The 20,635-nt window shown below is 45.5% G+C and overlaps 1 protein-coding gene across 5 annotated transcripts in view; it reads left to right on the top strand.

The window, feature by feature from the left end:
* The window catches only part of KIAA2012 (KIAA2012 ortholog), a 100,335-nt gene that overhangs the window by 41,714 nt on the left and 37,986 nt on the right, over nt 1–20,635 (top strand). For all 5 annotated transcript variants that reach the window (XM_059168386.1, XM_059168387.1, XM_059168385.1 and 2 more), the window contains 2 exons: nt 2,776–2,844; nt 10,686–10,762. In XM_059168386.1, the coding sequence (XP_059024369.1) occupies nt 2,776–2,844; nt 10,686–10,762 (146 nt within the window). The remainder of the gene's footprint in view (nt 1–2,775; nt 2,845–10,685; nt 10,763–20,635) is intronic.

The following is a 20,635-nucleotide window of genomic DNA, read 5'->3' as shown; positions in this document are numbered from 1 at the left end:
TCTTCCCCGCTGCTTCTGAGGCTCAGCACCTGTGGCCACTGCCCTGCAAGGACTCACAGACACGTGAGGACAGACTCACAAGCAACAAACTCTACCACAGGGCAGGATGGAAAGAGACCTAACCGACTAATTCCAACCTAGGCGCCTGGGAAGGGTGTTTGCAGAGAGATCCCGTTTGCACTGACCTTTGAGAAACCAGGGGAAGAGGCTAAACAGAGAAGAGAGAGAGACATGACCAGCGGAGGGACCCGCATGAACCCAACCAGAGAGAGACAGAAAAAGAGAATACGTGTGGGAAAGGACAAGTGGTCCGTGTGAACGGGCTGGGAGGGGCCTCCTGGGAGACGATGGGGCTGAAAGTCAGGTCAGGGCCAGACCAGAGAAGGCCTTGTGCTCCAGGGTAATGCTGAGATGCTGCTTTCTCGGCACCAAGGAATCACAGATGTTTGAGGAGGGATGTCATGTCGCCCAGTGCGCGTGCCAGCATGAAGGGACAGGCAAGAGAAAAGGCTGAGCATTCAGGCCACTGCGGAGCCATCCGGGCAGCAGCTGACAACAGCCGAACAGAAGGCCACACGCAGACCTCGGAGATGCTGCCTGGCTGTGGGGACAGGAGCAGTTCTCTGAACCCCAGCAGCCAGTGACAAGCCTGATAATAGAGTCTCTTTTCAAAACTGGCTACTATTCTCATCTCCAATTTTAGACTCAAATTCCTTTTTTCATTTTCACTTTCAGTGAAGAGGGTTTCTTCAGGGTGTGTGTGTGTGTGTGTGTGTGTGTGTGATGTCTCATACTTGAGATAAAGCAACAGTCAAGGCCCTGGATCCTGCCACCCGCCCAGCAGCAGACACGGCGCCGCAGCCTTCTGACAGGCGTTCTGTTCCGGCCACCTCCCTCACTTTAAGTCAAACTCCCACCAACACACATAAAAAATGAATTCCAGTGTCACACACCTCTCAGCGTGTCACTGTGCCGCATGCCTGTTTTGTGGCTTCTGCATTCTTGGGGAAGTGGTGGAGCTTCCTAGCAGACAACTGTGGTAAACAGTAGGCGTCCTAAGGAAAACCTTGAGAGCAAATAGCTTGGGAGCTTCGAGGCAAAGGCCAAGGCGGTAAGCAGTGATGGAAAGTGTGTGCGTAACCCTCCTGTACCCTTTTACCCCAACACACACTGAGGTTTCTCTTTCATGGTTGTTTTAGCCACTTTTTCCTCTCCAACCACCGACCACTCAATTCTTTGAGGGAAAATTAACATTCATTATGCAATTTATCTCTCTCCTTTTAATCCAGAGTGTCTGTCTCCAAGGTCCCTACTCAATAATTAATGTTTGTTCTCATTTCCCATTCTCCAGAGCATCCATTCTTGAACTGTAGGGTCAACAATTAACACTAATTATGGCTTTTCGTCTCTTCAGTGTTGGTTCTTAGAATCCCAAGTTGCCCTGCTCAGCCTAAGTTATGTGTGCACGCGGCTGGGTCTGCACTCCAAGGTGGAAAAACACCATGGAACGGGCTTTTGCAAGCCCACCACAGTTTAGCAAATCAATAAAAACAAACATTGTTTTTTGGCAACCTCTTTAGTATATTTTTTATCAGTAATGAGACCAGGAAGCATGAATACTTACATACATGTATTTGGAAAGTAGTAGGGAGGTGGGGGCAGTTAGAACATCTCAAAATCTTTTTTTCTTTTTTTTTTTTTCTTTAAAGATTTTATTTATTTATTTGCCAGAGAGAGAGAGAGAGAGAGCGCGCGAGCAGGCGAGCACACAGGCAGAGAGAGTGGCAGCAGAGGCAGAGAGAGAAGCAGGCTCCCTGCCGAGCAAGGAGCCCGATGTGGGACTTGATTCCAGGACGCTGAGATCATGACCTGAGCCAAAGGCAGCTGCTTAACCAACTGAGCCACCCAGGTGTCCCTCAAAACCTTTTTCAAGTTGAATTTTCTACGATTCCGCCTTTTTCCTCCCTATGGCTATCTCCTCAATATCTCACACACACCCCACCCCCCATACACCCCAGATTTCCCATTAAAAACTGTTCTTCCATCTCAGATCCACTCAGCTGACCTCTTTGCTAGTATCACCACCGCCCCCCCCCACCCTTAAAATGGTCTTTCTCTGGTCCATCAAGCAAATTCTCCTCATCCACTAAAACAGCATTGTTTTAACCAGTTTTCATTTTGACTGGCAAGGACAGCCAGGAGAAGGATTCTCGCCCAAGGTAACTTTAAGAAATTGGGAAAAAAAAAAAAAAAAAATTCAGGGCTGTGCAGAAGCCTGTCTGTCTTCTTGGCTGGATCAGATGGGCTAGAATCCGTCCTGTCTGCCCTGGTCCAACCCTTGTATTTGCGCTACAGCTGCCGGCTGGGGCTCCCACTTGTCTGTCTCCCCCATCGCCGCGCACTGGGGCCCCACAGCACATCTGCTCTTCAAATCTGGGCATGTCCTCCCAGCGTGTGTTAGGCCTTAACTGTTTCGTGCTCTTGCTCTGACAGAAGTTTTCCTCGCAGAATTTCAGCATCGTGGTCCCTCCTGGATTTCACCCTTAAACACCTTAAACAAAAGTTATTCTTTTCCCTGATGCTTTTAAAATCCCAGCTCAATCTTCTCTCCATGATGGCATCAACACATTTTTTCTTTTTTTGAAAAACCACTCCATTCATTACGAGAATTCAACATCAAAGCCACCCCCTGGTTTTCCCTTGTCTTGAGGTAAGAAAAGTAGCTTTTTTCAAGAGTTTTCCACACTCACAGGTAAAACGCCTTTTGTTTTTCAGCCTATGAATCTGTCCATTCAAATACCAGCCATGAAGAGGAGGGCTCTAGAATTCAACGTCCCCTAAAAGGTAAGCTTTTCCTCTAAAGAAGTCACCTCTACTTCTCCTCTAGATCATGGGATTTGCATGCACCTTATTCCATACAGGGACCTCTAGAAACACAGTTTCTCCACAAAATGGCAATAAGGAGGAAAGACGATTTGCTTCTTGGAGAGCCTGGGCAATGTGGTGTCCTCGTGAGTGACCCATGGGCAACGCTGTGTGCTGTGGCTTGAGTGTAAATATTAGGGGAGAAGAGAAGCCAGACTAAGAGCTTGTGCTTAGCTCGCCCCGAAGGAAAACGTGCAGGGACGTCCTGTGGCTTCTGCAGGCCACACGCCGCACGCGTCACAGTATAACGAGGTGGGCACGGCCCCCAGAGTTGTGCGCAGCTCCACCTGCACAGCCACGAATGAGGAGAGACTCTGGAACATCCTCTCAGGCATGTATTCAAAACGGAGGGCTGAGGCCAGGTTTTCACCTTCCACGCTTCTGTTCATACTCCGTTTCCCGCGTGTAGAAAGAAGCAAAAACTAGGAGCAGAAGTTGACTCTGCGGCTTCAGCCCGGGGTGGGGGAAAGGTTGGTTACGTAGAGACCTTCTCTCTCTCCTAAAAATAGTCTTTGATTAATAGAGAGACGTGTGTGGTCTTCCTCGCTGCTTGTCTGGGGACAGGCGGCAATGAATCCTGAATGAGGGACCCGCTATCATGACAGGAAGCGATGCCCCAGATGGAGTGCTGGAGCCAGGGCTTGGTGGCTGGGGGAGACTGTTTTTGCCAGAGACTACAAAACCAGAAGGGGAACGGGCACCATCATACGCTTGCCAATCTCAAAATCTGTAAGCAGAGAAGTGCCGAGAACTTGGCATTCCACGTCACCCTTCCTGCCATTCTCCTTGGATGGACATCCTGACCGTGGTTTCAGCGTCAGTGCTGTTCATTCTCCCGTGTTCGCTGGAACTGGGCCAGGGCTGCTCTTAACAGGAGCCCTCTAGGGAAGGAGGAGGAGGAGGATGGAGGTGACGGGGAGGAGAGACGACAGCTACCAGTTGTCTGGCTTTGACAAGCCAAACGCTGTGCTGAGTGCTCGACAGTCATCGTTTCACTTCATCGGCGCAGCAATGACATGAGGCAAAGTCTGTCATTATCCTCATTTTTCATCTGGGACAGTGTGGCTCAGAGAGGTTAAGTGACTTGCCCGAGGTCACACAGCTATGGGGAGACGCTGTGATGTGAACCCCAGAACGCTGCTTTTTTACCACAATGAATAGGGAGGAGTGATGTCAGTCTAAACAGGCATGTTGCCATCTGACAAAGTGGAGACTTTAGGAAGTTCCTGACTTTATGACACACACAAATAAATGGCTTCTGTTGCATATTCTTTTCTCCCTCCAGTTCCCCATCCTTGGCATCAGACACCCTTTTGAGGGTAACACTGAAAATGATTTGCAACTTTTAGAAACGTGGGGAAAGGGGAGCTGGGGGAAAAAAAAAAAAAATTAGGAACAGTCTGAGAGAAGCCAAACTCTTGAGACAGATTTTCTAGGAAGATAGGCCATTTATAGGGTAGCTCTCTGGACCAAAAACATTCTTCCTAATATAGCCAAAAATGCTGTAATTTCACTTCATTCTACTAAAACCTTATTAATAGATTCACTTTGAATTCAGAAGTATTCTCTTAAAAGTTTGATACTTCTGAGAAGCTAATAGTCATTCACACTTTAGTCATATATATTTAATCATACACACACACACGCACACACACAGATATACACACACAATCTCCATCCAGATGGCTGTTCTCTTGCAACCTAGCTGAGAACTGCTGTTCAGAAGGAATTAAAATTCTGACAGGGGTAGAAAGAGAGGTGGGTAATTTGAGGGTAAAGGGGATTTTAAGAATTGAAACATGCCTGACTGGTGGACTGATCTGGAGGGCTTGGGCGAACTGAAGACATTAGCTATATGGAGGAAAAAGGAAGAAGAAAAATACAGAAAGAGATACAGTAGAGCGCCAAAGACAAACTTGGACTATTTCAGAATTGCCCCATGGCAAGCTCTATATTCAGGAAACTTTTATTTCTTCTTTTCTCTACTCCTAGTAACTAAAGACCTTAGGCTAATGCAAATCTCCTTCTTATTTCCAAGCTTTTGAACATCCTATTGCCTCTGCCTGGAGTACAATTCCTCATCTCCTTCTATCCCCTAACATTTTTTAAAATTATGGTAAAATATACATAACATAAAAATTGCCATCTTATCCATGTTAAGTGTAGCATTCAGTAGTGTGAAGCAGATTCACATTATTGTGCAACCAATCTCCAGAACTCTTCTCTTGGAAAGCAAATGCTGTACTTACTAAGTAGCAACTCCCCATTCCAACAGGCCTGCCCTTATAAGCTTAGGGCACCTCTTTCAGGGCTTAGATGTAGGACACATACTTGCTCCTTTGATTTGCTCAGTGACCTTAACAAAAAATTCTTGTATCTCTTTGTGCTTAAGACTCCCGTTTGTTTTTAAGAAAATGGATACAACACTACTCTGAAAATATGTAATACTCCCTGGCATTGAGTTCAAAGAGCAATTTAAGACTCCTATTCATTGGACAGACCTATAGATCTTTCACAATTTTTTGTTTTCTTTTCGGCCATTTGGTTTGAATGAATATTTTCAGGAAAAAAATGACAGGATTCTAAAGAATTACATGGATGGTGGACTTTGGGAATTTGTGGACTTGAAGGTCAGTTTCCCCTATTTGCAAATGACTTCGCAAATCAGGGATACAGACAATACGTCATCGTACAGAGGCCTGAAGTCAAACCGAAGACATTACGAGGCTGTAAAACAGAAGACCATCCCTAGGCTAGTGAGTGCACCTCGCGCTCCTCTGAGCACCCACATCTCACTGTTTTGATCTATATTCATTATAACTTGTGCAATTACTCTCATGATGTTATTTTTCAAAAAGAAGAGCACTGATTCTCTTCATATAAATATTGGTTAATGGACCTAAATAGAAGGCCAATTGATGAAAGCAAGAGAAAGTGATGTGGTCTAACATTTTGGTGGTTCTCTGCCAAAAAAAAAAAAAAGTTTTATAAATCACCCTAACCCTTTATTTATAGACTCATTAAGATCTTGAAGAACTCCCCCTCTTTTTATTAGGGATATGATATGCACTAGGGGTTTATCTAAGGATTCTTGAAATTCTCAGAATGTGTCCCTTCCAAGTAGCCAGAATCTGTGGTTCACTTAGTGTATAATATGCACAAGGGATCAGGGCCTGTTCAAGCTGTGAGGTAGTGCTTAGCCCAAAGCATTTTAAGGCTGGTATGGATTTTAAGATGTATGTGTGTGCATGAGCTTTGAGTACGTGAATGTATTACCAGTTATATGTCTCAACCTATAATATAGGTTACAGTGTTATTTTTTCTTCTGTCAGAATGATCAAAAAATTATAACTTTCATTAACTAATAATCCATTAATACTCTTTACTGTTTTATCACTCCTCAGACATTTGTGCCGTAAAGAAACAGGAGGCTTTTCTTTAGGATTTTTTTTCCCTCCTAGCTTCTCGCTTGCTTCTTTCACACATCTTCCTGTGTGGCTTATGGATTTTCATTTACTGTTGTTTTAATTCTCCACAATTCCTTACTTGGAAAATAACGAAGACACAAGCATTGGAACATGCCCAATAGAAAGAATTAATGAGTCTGTTTTACAAAGCACATAGGATTGCTCATTCATTTATTCATTCAACAAACACTAATCGACCATCTACTAATGTCATATACAGTGGAAGGCACATGAATACAGTTGAGAGACAAAGTCCATGCCTTAGTATCATCCACAAGAGTGAAGTATGGTGACAACTATAAATGAGTGCAGAATCACTCAACCTGGAGCTCGAGAAAGCTTTAGGAATGAGAGAACACTTAAGCTCACTTTCTACGGATATATGTAGGAAATCGCCAAGTGGAGAAAAGGAAAGGATGCTCCAGGGAAAGGGACCACATTAAGGCTGGAGAACATGGTAACATAGAAGAAATGGAAGCGGCTTCTAACGACGGGCCCCCAGGGCACAGGTAGGGAAGGGAGTGGGGGAGAAATGCAGTTAGCTAGTGATGGGATCAGGAGCCAGATCATGAAAAGTAACTGTAGCAACTAAGAAATTTATCCCAAAGATTGTGAGATCCTACTGACACAGGAATGGATATAACCAGATTTTTATTTTAGAGAAATGACTTTTCCAACTGTGTGAAAAATGGATTGAAGAGGACAAGTCTAGAGGCTGGGAGACCAGATGTCCATACTTACCTGAGAGTGAGCGACCAAGAACAGTGTCTTCCACAGAATTGAGATCACCACATGAATTGAAGTGTTTCTTGTTAATTCCCCTCTTCCTCACAGTCTTCTACCACAGGCATCCTTATTAATCCTATGATGTATCTTGACTGGAGGGTTTCTCATGAAGTTGATATTTTGCTGCCACACAACTTGAATTTAAATTCCATCCTCTAGCTTGCCTTCCATTTTGGGTTTGGTAAACTGCCATGTACCTTTGGACTGCTCCATAAAAAATAATTTATGAACTTTTAACAGACGTTGGTGTTCCCAAAGCTAAAGCCAAACCCTTGAGACTGAGCTAGACTTAGTCTAAGAAGACATAAGTAAGTAAAAGAGCTGTTATCCCAACTTGGAAGAAAAATATTGCCCTTGCATTTACTAGGCATTTCCATATTTAAATTCAGACCAACTTCTATCTTCTAGAGGACTCTATCTGGCTCCTTTAATAGAACTCCCTGGGGTATGTCTTTAGCTTGGAGATTTTCTCAGGTCTTGAGTAATTGATATGCCCATTTCGCCCTCCTGTTCATCCATGATTTAAAGTAAAAAATGTGTAGCATAAAAAAAAAATGTGTAGCATAAACAAGATCTTAAATCTTACCCCAAGGATTTGATAATGACAATACCAAAAAGCCATCTTGGGTCTTGGTTTCCTGCATGAAACAAGCAGATCAAGATTTATTACAACACGTCAAACGCTCCATAGGTCATAGGCATCTTGCGTCATATCATATAAAATATTTTTAGATATCATTCTTAAGAAAAGGTCAGCAGGGCTATGTAAAGGGACCCGAATTATCTTCCTTTTATGGTTAGTTTATACTAGGGAGATTTTTTTAAAATTAATCTGGAGTTTGCCTTTGCATTTTCCATTTTTGACCAAAAATACAAAACCATGAAGGTACAAAGCCTGACTTTTAGGATTCCTCCCATTGGCTTCTGCTAGGATCAGCAGGTCCATGTGTAAAATTGTGAGAAGGCGAACGTGCTTTCTGGGATCTGTTTGGCCGTGGAGATCTCCTCTCTCCAACGAGGAACCACTGCAAATTATGGGGAGTGTCATGAAAGCACACTAGGGATCAAAGAGTAATCATGTCTCAGAAATGACATCTGGGGGAAAAGGCCCTAAACATACTTAGAGAGGCTCCTGCCAGCACCTCCAAAAGCTACCGCGCTGGTAACCACAGAATGTTTGGTCACTTTGGAGCCTGTGGGTCTGATGTTCTTTCCCAAGCCCTAACATACAACCACAAAAGAGCCAGGTGGCCTGGGCTTCTAATAAGATAACTTTTTGGTTGGGTCTCTATTCTGATACCAGGTGAGGCCCCCCAGAGCATCCCATACCAAGGGAAATAAGTATTAGGAAACAATGGGAATAAATATGACTGTATTTATTTCACTTTTATCAAAACAATGAACATTGTCAACATGGGTTTAAATGAAAGGAAATTTTAAGCCACCCTATTCCATGCTAGAATCGGATGCTCTTTGTTCTTTCCTGCTTTTGAGTGTTTGGTGAAGGATCCTATGATTTGAAGAAGGCAGAAGAGTTTGGGATGAGACCCCAGCTGGTAAGGGTCATCTCTGAAACAGCCTGATTATCTGGTGGGAACGCTATCTCCTTGCTAAAAGCCTGTGGTTAGATTAATGCTAGCATTCGAAAATCTGCTCTGGCCTGATGGTGGGCCGCCAGAGGAGGAATGTGTTTTCTGTTTATCTCTTCAGCGGCAGCACTGTTCATCACAGAAAGACTCTGAGCTCCCAGTTTCAAGCAGGTCTGGAAGCTGCATGGTCTGTGGCCTGTGAATGTACACACCAGTTCAGAATGATGAGGAAGAGCCAGGCTCGGGTTCACGGCCAGTTGCCTGCACTGGGTGATGGGTCAGGCAGTTTCTCCAGCTTGATAACGAGGGTAGATCCTGCCACATTGTCTGGAGAGGAAGTCTCACCCCCCCACCCACTGCTTTATCTCCCAGGAATGCGGTTTGAATTGTAACTCCTCCTTGACAGCGTGGACCTCAGTAAATTACCAAGGTCTTGACCCAAGAGATGGAGAAGTTCTAAGCGATTTTTTTAGTCTCCTATCTAAAACTGTGTTTACATTTCCTGAACTCTGGCTGACTGATTCATTCTCCTGGTGTTGCAAGAACTTTCTTTATGCATTAGAATTTATAAGTTTCATTTCTAAGAGATCCAAGCTTCCTTCCAAGCCACAGTGAAGTGAACCTCATCTCAACACAATTCTGCTGGGCTAGATGTGTCCAGAGGATGGATCATGGCCAAGCAGCTGTGATGTGGCAAGCTCAAGCGAAGCTAACGGAGGGAGTGCAATGTGGAAGGAAAAGTGTTAGAAACTAGGAAGATTTGGGTTCTAGTCTCACACTATTTCAAGGAATAACCTCAAGCCAATCTCATGAAACCACTCTCTGGGCCTCAGTTACCCCAGCTGTTTCAAAAAAGAAATGTTTTAAATCTGTCTCCAAAAGCCACTTCCAAACAAGAAGAACAGGACAGCTGAGAAACAACAGAAAAGGAAAGGTCAGCCCACAAGGAATGAATAGAAACTCGGGTCAAAGAGACAAAGATGCCACGGGCTCTTAAAAGTAGCAAGCATAGAAATAACTTTTTGCTGGACACCCAGCCCACACTAGACACTGACTAAAACCCTTGTCACTGGAGCCATGTGCTTAGCTAAATCTGTTCCTCAAATAAACATTCCTTTATAAACATTAAATTCACTTTCTTGGGGATAAAAAGAAAAACAAAATAAATCCTATCCTTTCGCAGCATGGGGTTTGAGTCTTGGACTCAGAATCGCTCCTGAAAACCTCACTAGTTGTACAAGCTCCGGTAGGTTAGTTCACGTTTCAAGCCTCAGCTTCCACACCTGTCCAGAGCAGGGACCTAGCAGCCATGGAGGAAAACCATGTAGATCAACTCCACGGCCGAGTCTGCGTGGCAGCTGCTTTGCGGCGAGTGCCACGATTTCCCTCAGTGCCCCCTCACCGGCTGTCCTTTGGCCTTTGCCTCTGTTTGCTTTATGTTTCCACTTCTCCTGTTGCCCTTCCACATTATAAGGGGAGAGCGAAATCTCTGATCTCTCTATCTGGAAGGCTGCAAAAGCGTTTTTCTACTTCAGTGAAGTACGGTCATACAAAATTTATATTCAACAGTATCAGCAGATATTTTCCCATCAATATTTCCTTTTTAATTTCAGCTTTATCTGAATTTTAGTAGCACAAGGAATTTACTTTAGTTCTCTAAAAGAGCAACCAAAACAAGAAAAATAGAAATCCGAGTATGAGTTTTCAACACGGTATTTAACATGCTGTGTAGACAATGCTTCTAGAGGGTACAGGTGTTGTTTGGTGAGTAAATACGGAGGTCATAGGGGTGTGTGTGTGTGTGTGTGTGTTTATAATCTTATATACATGAACTAGGTTTGTATGTATATAGTATATATAAAAATTAACTAGACCTAGATCTGACAACTTTGATCGTTTTCTCTGATTTTCACCATAGCAAACACTGAATCCAGAACCTATCTTCTCACGAATCTTCATGAAGCCTCACCTTTGACCCGAAAACCAGAGAACCAGGTACAGTACTGACTCTGAATGAGCCTGAGACTGGGAGGCAGGAATTTGGGGTTCTTGGACCAGCTTGCTGTGTGACCCTGGGTGAGACTGTTCCCTTCTCTGGGCCTCATTTGCCTCATCAGTAAAATGAGACAAGTGGATTATAAAATCACATAGGTTCCTTGGAACATCTTAACACAACCTGGACTATTTTGTGTGGCTCTTATGTGCCTGAATGAGTTGAAACAGCCTTTCCCTGACTTCTGCAAAGTCAAAAAGGCAACAAGGAAACACAGAAATGTATCATCCATCAAGGCAGTAGGCCCTAAGACTTTGTACCAAGGGCCCATCTTTTTTCCCATCCATTTCTCATTCCTAATGGGGAGGGGGAAAGTAGCAACCAAAAAAAAAAAGTAAGGGGCGCCTGGGTAGCTCAGGGGGGTAAAGCCTCTGCTTTCGGTTCAGGTCATGATCCCATGGTCCTAGGATGGAGCCCCACATCGCGCCCTCTGCTCAGCAGGGAGCCTGCTTCCTCCTCTCTCTCTGCCTGCCTCTCTGCCTACTTGTATCTCTGTCAAATAAATAAATAAAATCTTAAAAAAACAAAAAAGAAAAAAGTAAGGATACTGTGAAGAAAGGAGAAAAATGCTTCATTTGGATGGGTCAGAAGTATCTGTTAGTGTTTCAAGGATGTACCTTCACACATATTTAGAGGTCTGTTCCTCCATTTGTGAGGTTGCAACTGTCTTCAGACTCACTCTAGAGAGACAACTCAGGGGAATTCCTAGAACTGGGCCCAGGGTCTCGGAGAACCGAGGGAGAAGCAGCACAGCTCCAAGGCCTTATCAGGTCTCTCCCTGCTGTGCGACAGCCTAGGCAGGGACAGGGAGGCATGATCTCCATTTCTCACTTGCCCCCCCCCCCCTTCCTGCCAGAGCCTGGCTTTCTCCTCTTCCCTCACATTCATGAAAAAACAATAATAATAAAAATAGTTTTGTTTTCATGTGTGTGCCTAGCTGGGTTCTGAGGAAGGATCTGAACTCTCCCTGTGAGAACCCCAGGCCTGGGTCAGGCCTCCGCTGAGGTAAAACACAGCTGAGCTGACCCTTCCTGCTGCTGAGGAACCACTGAACCAACCTCTGCATTTTGTTTTCTTTTCTTTTTTTCTTTTTTTTCACATGCCTGCTTTGAAGACAGCCTTTATAAGGGATCTAGAAGGTTTTCTTTTTTAAGAGAGTCTGTGAGTAAGGAAAATATAACTATGCTATATTTTGCTAATTCCACAATTCCAAAGGCCTAGCGGATGCCTCACGTACCCTAGACACGCTCCAAACTCACCCAGTTTGGAGGCGGCATTTCAGGAGGCCTAACATCACCTGCCATAAAAGGGTGTCTCGGCCACGTCAGAATGAAGCCCTCGACTGAATTATTAACCTCGCAGTCAGAAAGAGGAACACCAGACCGAGGGTCTTAAACTCTAATCCTGGGTTTCCCCCGTGAGGCGGCGGCCAACCAGCTTACTCGGAGAACTTCTCGAGTCTTCTTTGTGAAAGGCGGGCCCTTGCTCCCCCACAGAACCTGTGGGTTTGTTCACGTCCCAGCAGTCGTACCCCCTTGAGAAGTCGCCCCCCCCCACAGGAAAGCCATTTGAGGGAAAGTCGAGGGAGCCCCACCACCCCTAAACCCAGAGAAACAGGGGGATGGGGCGGAGGAAGGGGAGGGGCTCCCGGGCCTCCCCCACCCCAGACTTCTTGAGGCCAACAGCCCTTTATGAGATTAATCACTGACTTCAATTTTAACTACTTCCTCAACCTACTCCATGTAAATGACTAATTTCATGTTTACTATAAAGCATCTGGAAAGGATTTAGACACAAATTTCTGCCCAGCCGACGGCAGTCACGTACCTTGACTGGCCGCTGGCGAATCCAGGGGATTCCTCGCAGGGCTGCCTCCCCCGCTCTGCAGCAGGCTAGGATCTCACACAAAATCGATCTCTATCAGCACCAGCGGTTTCTACTTTTCTTTCCTTTCCATTAATTCCTCACTCACCCCCCCCTCCCTCCCCTCCCTGAGGTCTGACCATATTAGGAGTTCGGGCCCGTAAAACACTTGCAACTTTTTTTTGAGCATTGCGCTAGCTGCGAGGAAAGCGGGGGAGAAACAAAAACAAAAACCCACCAGAGGTGGACGATTCGGGCGTCACTTGCTTTCACAAGTCCCAGAGCCAGATCCGGGGAACGAGTTCTGCGGGGTCGGGGGGGGGGGCGAGGGGGGAGCGGCAGGGAAAGCCGGCCGGGACCGGGTTCGCGGATCCCGGCGCCGGCAGCGGGAGGCTGCCCCCCGGGGTGCCCCCTAGCGGCTGCCTGGGAAACCGCGGCGGCGCGTGGCGGCGCCGGCGGCGCGCGCGGCGGAAGAGAGCGGGAAGGACCGGGGCTCCCGCCTCCCGCACGCGCGGTGGCCCAGCCCGGCGACTGGCTCCCGAGGCGCCCGCTCCACTCCCGGCCGAGGATCGGGGCCTCGAGGCAAACCCGCCGAGAGCAATGGGAGTCGCCACGACCTCGACAACTTGCCGGGAGTTGGAGGAGGGGGTCGAGTCGCCGAGCGAGGGCGGAGGAACTACCAGGGCAAAAACGTGCAGATGAAAAGAGCCGTGAAAAGAGAAAAAGGAGACAAGCAGACGCGTTTCAACTCCAAGCTCCCACTTCCTCCTTCAAACGCACTGCCTCCCCACTGTGAACAGAATCAAGTATTTATGAAGGCATTTTTTGCATATTAATAGCCGCATACGGAGCATTGCCAGCTCTCAAGTGCTCAAGGTAGGATGCCCTTTATTTAATGCAGGTCCTCCAGGCTCCTCCCGGAACCCGGGATCCTCCTCCACCTGTAATTTCCTTTCTGCCCTGTGGCTCCTCTTCAGGCCTTTCATTCGATTCAAAGAAATTAGTTCCCCGCACACCGTCGGCCACAGAGTCCTGCTCTTACCTCGGTGGCTGACATCAATCGCTAGAGAAGCTTCTCGTCTTCCCCAGGGCCTCTCGCTGGCGAGGCTGCAGGTTGGGTGAGGTGACCGGCCCCTAAAAAGAGTATTAAAATTGTAAATGAAAATTCCAGCAGGAAATGTTAACGTATCTATGCTCTAGGGACGGAAAGGCAAAACTTTAAAAAATAATAATAATAATAAAGTTTTTTTTTTAATGGTGTTAACTGTGACAGCATGACTATCTATGCTCGACAATGATGACATGCAATTTTAAAAGAAAAACAGTGAGAACCAGTTAGAGAAGTAAGTAAAAGACATAAACAATTTATATAAAAAATAATAGCCATAGAAAACAAGGATGGAAAAGTATTTATCCTGAGTGGTAGTTTGAATGCAGCTTAGGACAAACTGGAGGTATCATTATCTCCAAAATGATATAAAATATTTTATATTTGAGGTGTAGGTCTCCTTCCACTTTTTTTTTTTTTTAATGGTAACCCCCTGGACTGCCTATGTTTTGGTGGCACTGGTAAACTTAATACACTCCTGGTGGGTTGTGATTTGGTTTAATCCAGTTGTAAAGCAAACTGGCAATATAAATTTGTGAAGCATGAAAGAAATATTCCCACTCGTTTGTTCAGTATTTCTGACACCTAGGAATTTATCTTAAGGAAATAATTCAGCTTAAAAAAAAAAAAAAAAGTGAGTGAAGATGTCCACTGCAGCATTATCTATAATAAGGAAAAATTGGAAACACCCTACTAGTCCAACATCAGAGAAATGATTACCTTAATTATGACATCTCCCTCTCGGTGAGTGGTTTAATTCATTCATTAAAAAATGATGCTTGTTCATACTAGAAACTGTGACTTAATGCTCAGTTTCTCAGCCTCCACACCATCAACATTTTGCACCAGATACTCTCTGTCGTTGGGAGCTTTCCCATGTGTTGTAGGATGTTGAACAGTATCCCCAGAATTTTACCCAGTAGATGCCAGTAACGGAGCCCCACAATTGTAACCATAAAAAGTGTCTCCAGACCTTGCCAAATGTCCCCTGAGGAGAAATATCAGTGCCCCCCCCCAAGTTGAGAACTACAGATCACATTTTAAAAGTGGAAATCGAAGTGGTATTACCTAGAACTAACTGCAGCTATGAGAAAAATAATAAATGTATCTACTAGGAAAAGACTGGCCAAAAAAAAAAAAAAAAACCATGCAAAAAAGTGCAATTATGTTCATTTGAAATTAAGGCTGTGTTGAGGTGAGGTTTTGGTTTTGGTTTGTCTTCTTGTTTTTCACCGCTTTTCTTTTTTTCTTTTTTTTTTTTTTTTCCCCAAAATTCCCCCTGTAAGAAGGAAAATGAATCAAGCGGAAAACTGGTTTTATTCAAGTCTGGCTTAAAGTGATCTAGGAGTCAGAGTAAACAAGCATACAGCAAGCTGAACAAGACTGTAGTGCCATTGTTTTTAAACTACTGTTAGTTAAAATTATTAAGTTTTTATTAAATAGTTGGGATAGAGGCACCGGAATTCTCCTTTGAAAGATCTCAACCCCTTGTCAGCATTTTATCCCTCTGACCCTAGGCCCCAAGGGACAGCAAATTTGCCTCGTTTTTGGAAAAGTTTGATTCTCAAACGATGAAACTCTTGTGTACTCAGATCCATCCATGTAAGCTGGAAGCAAGAAGGGTCTTTAGGCCACTGGTTTATGGAGCTGTCAGGGCAGAGAGCTTGTCAGTAAAGAGTATCAAAGTACATGCTCCAACCTTAATTAGATTTCCCAAGAATCACTGCATCTCTTTGTTTAAAACAAGAAAGAAACTATCTCACACTCTTCACGTTGTCTATTTTCTCCCTTTGTTAAGGAAAGCAAACATCCTTTCTCACATGCTCTATCTTGGGTTTTGTTTTGCTGCTTTGTGGGGATTAGAACTTTGGTAGTGTCCTAAAAATCCTGTTAAACTGGAATTATGTCCCTTTTACCCATCTCACAAAGCCACTTCTATTTCAACCTATATTATCTCTTAAGTTGAGGTTTCGTGAGTTTTTAAGCGTATGAATTTGTGTTTGATCTTAGGTGTCCTAAATTTACCTCTTTGGGTTTTCAAAGAGTAGCCTGTAATTCTAGCACACTAGGATTTAAGTTGAATAAACCTATGTTTACCCCATCTGTTTCCTTGGTGGTTTCACAGATGGTGTTCATATCCCCTTCCTCTTGCAGAACAAAAAAACAACAGCATACACACCAAAACCCACCTGTAGACACACTAAGTTTTTGTACAAAGGTAACCTTTTGTTTCAGTGTCCTTCTGAAGCATAGCCTGCCTTCTGTTGAGATTTTTGGCAGTTATCTGAAAGAACAAGCTACTGATCTTTAAAGACAGACCCCCCCCACCCCCACCCCCACCCCACCCCCAAACACCGCCACCTGCCTCCCATTTTGCCCAATTCACCTTTGTATCCCTTGTATTTAGCACAGTTCCTGGCACATGGTAGCTACTGAAAAAAAAATTGACAAATTAATCTCTAGTTGACATTAAGGACCATGTTCTGGGTAGAAAAGCTATAATCCTCCGAATAGGATTTGGAAATTGCACTTGCTTTATTTCCAGTGATAACGATATGAAGTTCAGCTGACATTTCTGTTACAGCTCACACAATCTCCAGGTACTTCCTGCCATTGGTGGGCACGATTTGGTATTTCACTCTCTGGGTCATGTGCCGATCAGAAATGTCACTAGGCATCCTTCCTGAAGATCTTTTTGAGGCTGATAAGTAAGATTGGGCTTATGATTGATTCCCAAGAGAATTAACTGTCTGCATCTCCCCAGCCAGAGAAATAGGCTTTACTCCCTCACCTTTTGCTTCTCGTTTCCAAAGGCATGTCATGGCATTTCCCCCGGTTCCATGCTGGTCCCCTCTCCGCTCTCCCTCTCTAACCTCCTTCCCACTCTCTCTCCTGGCTTTGTAAACAATTTTGCTCGTGGAGCTGGATACAAAGGTTTTTTGAAGATCTAAGCAGACTTCAACTTCTGGTTCAACCTCACCCACAGGACTATTTTATCAGCTCAAAACTCCACTGACAATTTAAGGATGATTTACTAAGATTGTTTTTAATCATAAAACCAAGGCTTTCATTTTTGGAATTTTCACTCTAACTATCATTGATTCTAGGAAGTCTGTGTTTACTGATCTATTGGCTGCTGGTTCCAACCAGGCACATGATCGGTGCCTAGTTGATTTCTTTCCTTTTTTTCCCTTTTATTATGGAAAATTTCAAACACTTGCAAAAGTAGAGAGAATAATATAATAAACCTCCATTTTATAATAAGTATCAACAATTATCTCCCCATCATCTTGAGAGGGTCTTTTTAGATAATAATATCAGCCGATGTTGTTGAGGTTTACTATGTGCAGCATTGATTTTTTTCCCTCAATCCTTATGGTATCCCTGTGAAGTAGGCACAGTATTATCTCCATTTTACAGATGTGGAAACAGATGTCACAACAGAGTCCCATTCAGCCCGTGACCTGTCCTTGCAAAGAGGTCTGCTGGTTTGCGAATCCCACAGAGCAGCTTCCTCCCAACAGGCTGTGTGGTTTCAGGCAGGTTATTCACCCTCTCTGAGGCCCGATTTCTTCATCTGTGAAAGACAATAATATGTCCCTCATGGGGGTCATGACAAGAATTAGACGAAACAACATATGGAAAGGGACTAGCACAGTGTTTGTCGCTACGCCATCCCAATCAGTTACAAGAGTATTCTGTTCCCTTGCTCTCTGCTTGGAAGCCATGATAAAACACAATGTGGCGCTTGTATACAATCGCAAAGGTCAGATGTGGAAAAGGAGAAGCTTGAAAAGTAGGAATAATTTCAAGGACTGTGAGCCAGTCTACTTACTACTGTCCCCCTCCCCCACTCTGCCCTCCCCGCAAGCCCCACTGTCGCCCCAACCAAATACTCCCCATGTTGTCTGGATTTTCGCCGCTTCCATTTCTACCTACTAGAGATTCCTTTGGGTTTCTCATATCTCGTTGTGAATTTTTCTTTTTTTTAATTGTTTTCTGTCGTGCACCTAAGGAAGCACAGTTGAAAGGTTAAAGGCCTGGGATGGTGGGGGTTGGGGGCGGTGGCAGAGGATTTCAGAGTCAGGAGCAATGTATCCCGCCCCTGCCTGATACAGTGCCCCCCTCCCCTCGTCCCTCTCCCTCCCACCCAGCACCGGGCTGCCCAAGGAAACGGAGAGGTCAGAGGACAGGAGGGCCCAAAGCGGGAAAGAAAGGGGAAGAAGATCTTTGTTTCTCTCCCTCCAGCTTTCTTGGCTGCCCCAGCACTACCGGGGCTAGTTCAACTTTTTAGTCCAGCTAAATTGTGGGTTAGATAAACTTTTATGGGCCAGTGTGGGCATCAAAGCAACATGGGTATCGTTTCTTTTTCTAGTGAACATTGACCGATTTTTTTTTTAAGATTTTATTTATTTATTTGACAGAGAGAGATCACAAGTAGGCAGAGAGGCAGGCAGAGAGAGAGAGAGAGAGAGAGGGAAGCAGGCTCCCTGCTGAGCAGAGAGCCCAATGCGGGACTCGATCCCAGGACCCTGAGATCATGACCTGAGCCGAAGGCAGCAGCTTAACCCACTGAGCCACCCAGGCACCCCTACATTGACCGATTTTAAATGACCTCTTACAGTGCAATCAGTTGGCAAGTTGAGATTCCCGGTCTCTTGGTGGGCTGTCAGATTGGAAAAGTCACACCAGACTCAGCAGTAACAAGGAAGTTACAGAATTTGGGGTTAAAGTGTTGGGTAAGAAGAAGGTAGGGACTCGTTCAGATTTCCTACCCTGCACCCCAGCACCTCTCATCTCCTGGTCTGAAATAGGATGCGTCATCTCTAAACACAGGCACAGTTCCAGCCTGAAGACAGCCAGACACCCCCTCACAGAAAAAGCTAGTTTCTACCTCCCCTGGGGCAAAAGAGATCACTATTTTGGCTTAAAATTTTTCTCCTCCAGCTCCTGCTAAGCCAGATAAACAACGATTCTGTTGTGTCAACAAAGCACTTAATTAAACTGAAGACAATTATCAATTAGAACTCATGAATAAGATTTACTCCCAGATAGTAGAAGTCTGTGGAATGAAGGTGTCCTGGGTTTCATTATTCAAAAGCTCCCTGAGGGGAATAGTGCAGCTGGTTGGCCCCATTGGGTAGGTAGGGAAACTGAGGCACCAAAAGCTTGATGACATGGCGAGAGTCCCTAAATGAGTCTCTCATAAAAGCTAAGACTGGAGATTGCAGTGTTTCTCTTCCTAATCTAAGTTAGCTAGCTAGTGGGGCTAAATTTGCTAAACACTCAGGAGAAACGTGAAATCTCCTTTGGTAGAGTTGTGGCATAAAAAAGTGGAGGGAAACCAAAATCTGTGCCAGGGCAGGAAATAAGAAGGCTCTTCCGGCTTCCAACCAAACTGTCTGTTTGCCCGGCCTCCTTGCAGAGCCGCTCCCAAAACCGTCCACTCAGCCTATCTCACCAGGACCAAACTGCCTTTAGAACACAAAATGTGAGCCAGGATGTCAGGTGGCCAAGATGAACAGGCCGAACCCAGGTGACAGGCACATGGACCACTGGGCACAGTGGTGATGAGTGGAACCACACTCTTCAGAAAGAGCCTGGGCAGGCAGACCAAGTTATGGAATTGGGATCCTGGAGTTCTCTCTGGCCTCCTAAAGACTAGAAGTCTTCTGCCCCTCCAGGCCAAGGAAACCTAGACAGAGACAAGGTCTAAGATGGGGACCAACAGCTGGCTGGGTTGCTGACCTTGCACGGGCATTACCCTGAGTTGATGGTGTACACAAAGCCTGTGGCCCGCTCACATCCCTCCCCAAGCAGCCCAGTCATAGGGAGCCCCGCGGGGCTCCATTCCCCTCCCAGCTCCCCCCCCCCCCCCCCCGTGTCCCCATTCCTACCGCCTACTGTTAGTTCCACCGGCAAGAAATAACAGGGCCTGAGAAGGCCAAGTGCTGGGGAACTGGCCAGACCCTTCAGCCCATTGCTCCCTGGCTGGAGTGGCCCTTTCCAGGATTTGGTCCCCACCCACCCAGCAGGGAGCATGGTGAGGGGGCAGCTGAGAATCCTAGCCCTCCTCACCCCTCCCCACCCCCAGTAACTAAATCTCTCAGATCTGTCCATCCCCACTGGGATTCCGAGTTCCCCCAACCCCCAGGAAAGTGCAGGGACAGACTCTCGGCCTAGGAGGGGGGCCTGGTGGTCCAAAGGAGAGCCTGGCTCTTTTCCTTTTGTTTGCTCACAGGAGGGGACAAATGCCCTGTGTGCACAGAGGTTTGATGTGACAACTTGATAGACCACATGAGGGTTTCAGCAAAGGCCTCCCGACCCTGCTCTCCATGCATTAAGATAATGATGGGGTGTGTGCCCCAGCGCATTTCAGATCTTGGCTACAAAGGCCCTCCTTCCTTCTGTTTTCTTCCTCCGGCTCAGCCTGCACACAGGTTCCCAGAGACTCTTGGCAGCTTTCTCTCAGGCAGAATGAAGTTGTGAGCTGCGTGGGAGGCAGTTAGCGAGAATGTTGCAGCCTCCTTAATGAGGGACAATAGCTCTTCTTGGAGCCATTAAGCTGCAGCTATGGAGATGGGGAACCCCAATTAGAAAGGAGTGGGAGAAGTAAAGAGGAGGTCTGAGAGATGCCTGCGGGACAGATTGTATCTTTGGTGGCTCTGTGGGACCCATGGGTGGAGCTCGGGCTGACTGACTTTAGAATCTGCTTTCCTTCTCCAGGTAAGACCTTCCAATGGCTGTAGAGCCAACCCATAGGGTGCTGACCCTTCTCAATACACGAGTTAAAAGGAGAAGGAAAACTTAACCGGAGAGCAGGGCTTTTCTCTAAGTTTGAGGC

This window comes from Mustela lutreola, chromosome 3, assembly GCF_030435805.1.
Source record: "Mustela lutreola isolate mMusLut2 chromosome 3, mMusLut2.pri, whole genome shotgun sequence".
Classification (NCBI taxonomy): domain Eukaryota; kingdom Metazoa; phylum Chordata; class Mammalia; order Carnivora; family Mustelidae; genus Mustela; species Mustela lutreola.
The sequence above is the reverse complement of the archived record's forward strand: the minus strand, read 5'-3'. Positions and strand labels throughout refer to the sequence as shown.